This window comes from Alligator sinensis, unplaced genomic scaffold (assembly GCF_000455745.1).
Source record: "Alligator sinensis unplaced genomic scaffold, ASM45574v1 scaffold442_1, whole genome shotgun sequence".
In the NCBI taxonomy this organism is placed as follows: Eukaryota; Metazoa; Chordata; order Crocodylia; family Alligatoridae; genus Alligator; species Alligator sinensis.
The window spans coordinates 2,824,957-2,832,100 of NW_005841829.1; the positions used below are offsets into that span (position 1 = coordinate 2,824,957).

The 7,144-nt window shown below is 38.4% G+C and overlaps 1 protein-coding gene across 10 annotated transcripts in view; it reads right to left on the reverse strand.

Moving 5' to 3' along the window:
* CD44 (CD44 molecule (Indian blood group)) overlaps positions 1–7,144 on the reverse strand; it is a 92,299-nt gene that overhangs the window by 28,472 nt on the left and 56,683 nt on the right. For 6 of the 10 annotated variants that reach the window (XM_025209783.1, XM_025210211.1, XM_006014655.2 and 3 more), the window contains exons 8-11: positions 6,957–7,070; positions 5,503–5,607; positions 4,683–4,850; positions 1,167–1,322 (exon numbers count right to left, since the gene is read on the reverse strand). In XM_025209783.1, the coding sequence (XP_025065568.1) occupies positions 1,167–1,322; positions 4,683–4,850; positions 5,503–5,607; positions 6,957–7,070 (543 nt within the window). The remainder of the gene's footprint in view (positions 1–1,166; positions 1,323–4,682; positions 4,851–5,502; positions 5,608–6,956; positions 7,071–7,144) is intronic. The other 4 variants (XM_006014653.2, XM_006014652.2, XM_014516891.2 and 1 more) reach the window with 4 other exon arrangements.

The window sequence follows — 7,144 nt, forward strand, 5'->3', positions numbered from 1 at the left end:
TGCTGATAAAATAAATGCATACCCTGATCATTGTTCAAGTTGCTATTGCTTAGACAAAAAGAGATGCAGTCAGAAATGTCTTGAAGTACCACCACCATACCAGATTTACCCATCAAAGTTAAAAGCCTTCCAAAGATGCACTGGAAAACATAATGCATATAGGGTTAAGACGACTGTCTAAATACAGTCTAAGAATATTCGCCTTGACTAAATGCATTCCATAGGTGACAGGTTTATGGTGAACTAAAAGTTCATAATTAGAAGCACAGAATAAAGACTGCCCTGCACAATAAGTGATAAACCACATCTCAAAGATTGAGACAGCTAGAGAAAATTGCACTAAATATACTGAAAAAAGTTCAGATATTTTGTAAGGAATTATCATTCTTTCCTCAAAATCCACATTTCAAGCAATGAAATCTCATAAAAGGTATTTTTACATATACACAAACTTCACTAACTAATCCTTTAGCTCAACACACTAATATGGGCTTAATGGAAGAATTACTTGAAATTTAATCTCTTATTCAACACATAAGACTAGATCATAGTAATAGTAATTTCTGGCCTTAAAAACCAATGCACCTATAAATAAAGCAGCTAACTAAAAAGTAATGCACTTCTATCTGTCCCATCTCATGCTATTTGCATGACATGCTACCGCCAGAAGCAATATTTTTACCTTTTCTAAACAGGATGTTAAGAAGTTTCTCATGCACATCCAAAGGGATGGTGCAATGTGCCCAATCCCACTGTCTACCACACTGTGCTTGTCTCACTCCATCCTCTGGCTTCCAGTAGAATAAAGCATCTCTGCACACTCCCCATCAAAATATAGCTGTTATCTCCATAGCTAATAAAAATCTGGGTACTGTATAGCTTGTGTCTTTTTCCTTAATGGGATGAAGTGGAACAAGGTGCTTAAACACTCTCAAAATCCAAAGCTCCGTTTCAGCTTTATATTTAACCTAATTAACTCAACATTATTCAATTAACTGTATAGCAAAAACAATGGGACAATGCTCTCCATTCCCTAAAGGTAACGGTATCCCTGTCTAATAAATGTATTGACATTTAGTTTCAGACATTATTGAACTCAAAATGGATCTAATGCTGCAGAAAATATAAGTGCTTCCATGATCTCACTTAGTAACTCATACTAATACCTGTAGAAGAATGTTCACTTTTAGCTGGAGGAGTAATTCCAGGTAGCACATTATCATTGGTGGCATTGAGAGAATGGTCTACAACATTCCTTCCAGGGTGAAGACCGAGGAATAGTGGGTCTTGGGTTGGCTTTTCTTCACTGGAGTCCTCAGCTGCTACAACAATGTTTGGATCAATTTTGAACTTCATATTTGCAAAAGAACCACCACCATTACCCTGAAATTCATTTCTTGTTTTTAAAACACACCCTATCGTATTCTTAATGTAGCAAGTATAAAAGCAAGAGTAATGCCTTCTCTGTTGTTCTACAGAATATCTGATATCTCAATCATCCATTGACAATGTTCTAATATGGATCCATAAAAGAACATGTAGCCAGCACCCTTCTGGTTTGGGGCTATACCCATCTCTATAGAACAGTTGCTCATGTCTGCACCAAATGAAGAAGTAGTTTTGATAAGATAGTTGGGAAAAGATTGAAAAACAACATCATGTTTTTTTATTGGTAGTCAATGTTATAGAGAATAGAGGCATAATAGAAAATATTATATACTTTATTAAACATGACATCATTGAGCTACAGAGAAAAGAAGCAAAAAATGCCCTTACATACCACCACCATTTGCATTTCAGTTATGAATCATCAACACCTTCACCAGATGGCATGATTGCAATGGCTAGTTCAATGTGATTATAGAATAAAGGTAGAACCTATCCATTTTTTTGAGCAGCTTCCAGAAATGAGAAAGTAGTAATACTAGCATTTTGCCAAAGCCATGGCTATACAACAGGAAAGGGAAACCTCAAAGCAAAACCCAAGAGGTAACTACACAAATGAAGAGCTATCCCAGGAAGTAGTTATACTGCTCCAAGAAGAAATGTCTCTGAATCTGAAGCAGAGTAAAATTTCTTGAAGTAGGACAGATTTCTCTCAGTTTTTTGTGTTAAATTATGTTATCTCAGTCCCTCCTCCTCCTGTCTCAGACTGCTAAGGTTTTCCTGGGATATCTATTTCATGTGTTTATGGCCTAAGACACATGTTATAGAAGTTAAAATGGCAGCAAAAAGAGGTAATCCAGAAAAATCACACCATGGACGTTCAGACATGAAGAACCCACCACATAAAGTCTTAAGAAAGAAATATTGCACTCTTAAGTGGGTTTTTTTTGTTGGTTTAGATTTTTTTCATCCTCTAAACCAGGATCATGTCATCAGCAACCAAGACCATCAGAGGCAGCATTCTCCAGACACACAACCTTCATTAACTAGAACCACTTATAATATTATAGTCAACAATAAGGTACATCCCAAAAATCCTTATTTAAAGCATTATTGAGGGTATATTGCTCATTGCCATCTGTCCTGATGCTGTGCTCTCAGCCTCAGAGTATCGGGTTTAATTTCAAATTCAACTACCTAAAGAAATGGTTTCTTAGGAAGATTAATACACTGGTATGTGCAAAGAGCTTCTTCCTCTCCACATGCTCACATGTTAACAGAATAAGGGACTACGGAGGCACTCATCACTATACAGATAATCATCTGCCTGTTTCCCTCAAAGCCGGTATTTTGAAATTAAATTGTGAGAGAAATGGCTTTTGGTATGTCATTATTCCAACTTTCAAAAAAAATGTCCAAAACATTCATTAATATCTAGGTACAGAAAATACAGTGTTTTCCAGACTCTTAGATATCATGTAGTAACATTTCCTTCCTGTTTTCTTTCTACCTATCTTTGAGAACGAGCAAACTTTCAAGTTTGACATGAGTTTGACATTAAAAAAGACATATCCCAGAGAAAGCCATTTCTTGACAGTACACTAGCAGGGACAAACAATTGTCCAGAACGAAACAAGATTAGAGGAAGGAATATCTGTAAAGAAATCTCAGGACTAATTCTCACTCAAATTTTAGGGAGCTTAAAAAGGATCTTTTAGGCCCTTGACATATATTCACTTTTAGGTGTGATAGAATCTAATCCTCAATCTCAACAATCGCACGTCCTGTGCATGACAGGACACATAATTTTGGCAATTGGATTAGATCCCAGTTGTGCCTTACTTTCTGGTACAGGGGGAGCCTAGGCTGCCACTACTCCAGCAAAATGAAACTAATCCGCTGATTGTCCCTGGCCCCAGCTGACAGTCAGGTAGGTGTATGGGGAGTCAGAGATCAGGCTGCCACAGACCAGTGCCACGCTTCCTGTGCACTAGGTGACACATGTGGTTTCAAAGCTCCCTGTACATGACAAGCCTGGCACCAGCAACCCAGTGCAAGGTCCCCTGTGCACCAGACCCTGTCCATCTGGGTGGCACACCGGCCTTTGACAGGTCCGAGGATCATGTTCAATTGAAGGCATGATACAAAAAAGCCACAAAGCTATTCCAAATCATATGCTTTGTGGTTCATTCACTGCATTATAAGTCCTTAAACTGAGCTGCATGTGTGGCTAGTTGCTACTGAAAGCACAATTAACTTGTTAATCACCTCTGCAACATAACATGTCAAGAGCCCTGGTGTAATGGTAATGATTGGAAAGTAGCAAAATCTTTGAAGCTACTACTAGGTCAAGTTCTTTATTCTATTTATAATCAGAATACTCTATCTGACCCCTGTCTCTGGTCAGGAGGGGCTGTTTTTTCTCCAAGCCCAGTAAAACCAGACCCAGAGAGCTAGGTTGAACTACAGCCCCCAAACTGCTTTGAGGGCTTACAGGAGGGGAAGTGGGAAAGAAGAGCTCAAGGTGGGTGTCATTTGGTCTGGAGCTGTGTGGAAGGAGCCCTGCTCTCTGTATGCTCCATGTACCACTGAAAGAGGCCACAGGGAGACTGTGGAGGAACCTGGTTTGAGTGTAACTGAGAGAAGGATCGACTTCCTCACTGAGGAGTCCCCATCAGAGAAAGTATCTGCTGTGACAGAGCAGGGCTTGAGCAAGTTGCACTTAAAAGGCTACAGAAGTTCATGCCGTCAGTGTGACTGTAGTGCAGTAAATGTCCTTGTGCCATCTGGGACCGCTGGGGCTGTGCACAAGGTGAACAGGCTCATCCCAAGGGGTCCTAGTGAGACTGTTGGAGCTGGCTTTTGAAGTTTTACAGTGGAAAGGGGTAATTTTGTTATCAAGTTTCCATGCTGGGTTACAGCTTGCTGTTTAGATGCCAATGTGTGTATAGAAATCAAGCTTGTTTGTCTCCTCATGTTAAACTGAGGTACTCTTGTAAAAAACTGAGTCCCCACAACTGTACACCCCCCTTTTGAGAGGGGTTATATGTATAACATCAATCATAATCTACTAGTATCTAAAATCAGCCATGTTCCTAAGAAATCACTTTTTAAATGGCCATCAGGAGTCAGATTCTTAGCTGGTGTAAACTGGCATAGTTCCATTATAGCTAGTTTGTATCTACTGAGTGTCTGCCTAAAGATCTTGGGCTACAAAGAAATACAACTATTATAATTCATTTTCTATTCCTATAGGCAAATATATGTTGTCTCCAATTTATTACTTATTGTCATACCTGAAGAAGAATGGCCACTTTCCACTTCATGGAAAAGTGTAGGCTTCACCGTGTCCACAGTGCTATTTCTGGTATTGCTTTCCTGCTTGTCCCATCCAAGATGAACATTATGCAACAAAGGATCTTGGGTTGAATCTACTTGCTTTGCATCACCATGGGAGTCCACATCTGTTTTGAATATGTTTGAATTGATTGTGAACTTATTTGCACAATTGCCACCTCCACTATTCTCAGCTTTTGTCCCATATGGGCCTAAAAGAAGCCCTAATTTTACATGCGTCCTATGCAATAGATAGCAAGAAAGAAGGCCCTGATTTAATCATGTTCCTACCCACTAAGATCTTGTTGATGGTTTAGGGACTATAACTTTGCTAAGAAATATATGCATGGGTAATTACTAACGTACATTTTTTACTTTTTGTTTCCTGAGCTACCTACCTCATTTTTCTCACTTTTTGTTTGTAATGATGACTTTACAGCAGACATTTTATAGTGGATAAGAAAGAGGCTTATTTTAACTTGGTAAGTGATATTTTACATGTAGAAATCCACATTTAACACCATTGTTCATGATATGGGTCAGAAGCAGCAGCCTCATAGTCGAACAAGTTACAGAGATATATTTAAATTGATATATAGATACCAACTCGGGGGGGCTCTAGTCCACAAAGTATAAAGGTATCATACCAAGCTGAAGTATGAAAATATTGGTAATGCTGGCAGCATTAGGATTGGCTTCACCATAACATCAGAGTTATAGAATTTATACATTCAAGAACTATATCTCAAAGCTGAATTTTATATTATTTAAATTCTTTACCCTTGCTGGAAGAGGTAGGCTTGTTCTCCTTGTCCTCTATATAGACTGGTCTCCAATGAGATTGTGTAGTGTTTTTCAGAAATATAGCATTTTGAGAATCCATAGCTGTTAGGACAATGGAGGATTCAATGGCAACATGGATTTGCTGAGCCACCACCCATATTTTATTAGTCTTTTTTATACATCAGCAATATATTGCTAATGTATATGAGATGAATATAGATGGATGCCTAGTGTTTACCATGGCATCACTGGTTTTCTCATCCATCACATATCACACATCTCACAGTTCTCAGAAGCTGTATAGTTTCCCAAGGATATTAAGGGAAACAAGAGCGACAGAATAATAGTGGAAATAGTGACAACACCATTATAATAGTTGCAACAGCTTGTTACTCTTAACTCAAGCTTGAAGGATTATGGTGCACCAAAAGAACACGACGGATCTGAATGTGGATAAAGCATTCTTGCCACGTGCCTATGGAAGCCAAGTTTAGTGTTAAAAGTCTTTGTATTGAGCTAAAGCACAATACAGTAAGCAAAGGTCTTCAGTTAATCACCATTACACCCATTTTACCCTTCAGGGTTAAAATCTATCACCACACATATGGAAAAATTAGGAGGAATCCAACCACTGCAGAAGGATGCAAACCACTCATTTTAATAAACTACAAATCATTAATGCAAGGGCAAACAAAGTCCATACGGACTATGGACAAACCCTCACATGTAGTGTAACCCAATATTTCTCTCAGCTGTAGCCATGCAACCACCAAAGAAGTCACAGAAGCCAACATGTGCGCTGAATACAATATGTACTAAACCAGCAACACAAGGAGAAATTAAACCAAAGAAAATCCCCATCAGAAACACCCCAAACTTTTGGCAAAGAATAAAACAAACATCTCAAAGCAAACATTTTGTCATAATACATTCTCCTAAGAATGGTTAATGAAGCTCACTGCTAGAAGGACACTACCTCCCCCCCTCCAAATAACCCACCAGGGAAGCCTTTCTTCATGTACCCAAACTAAGTACAGAAGGAAGCGTTAATAGCTGTGTAAATAAATATGTTTCATCTTCTAACTTAGGCCATGCTGTGAAATGCCAAGGTTGTTTTATAGGAGACTTTTTTAATAGCTGATCACTACTGCTGTAAATTTTGTGTGGTAGAAAATTCAATGCACCGGTTCACAACAGGCTTGTTCCATTATGAACATGGTAGATAATAAACATGTTTTGCTATTCTAATGCCCTTCATTTTCCATTGTTAGTCACTGATGGACCATAACTACCATAACTACTTCTCTAGCTGACATATTTCTATGCTATCAGTGCCATGTGACATAGCTGCTTAAACGTGCCAATGGCAGGAGATATCCATTTTATTGATGCATATTGATGGACTTTAAACATATTAAGGAAATAACATTATTAGAATTCATTACTCTTACTTGTAATTGAAGGACTCTTTTCCTTGTACTCGTCGTCCCATCCAGAAACATAATCAGAACTAAATGGATCTTCAGTTTCTTCTTCTGGATAACTGTCGTCTAAATCCTTATCTGCTATGATTATGTTAAACCTATTATAAACTTTTCATTTGCTGACCCAACACTCCAAAACATGTCATCTTTACTCT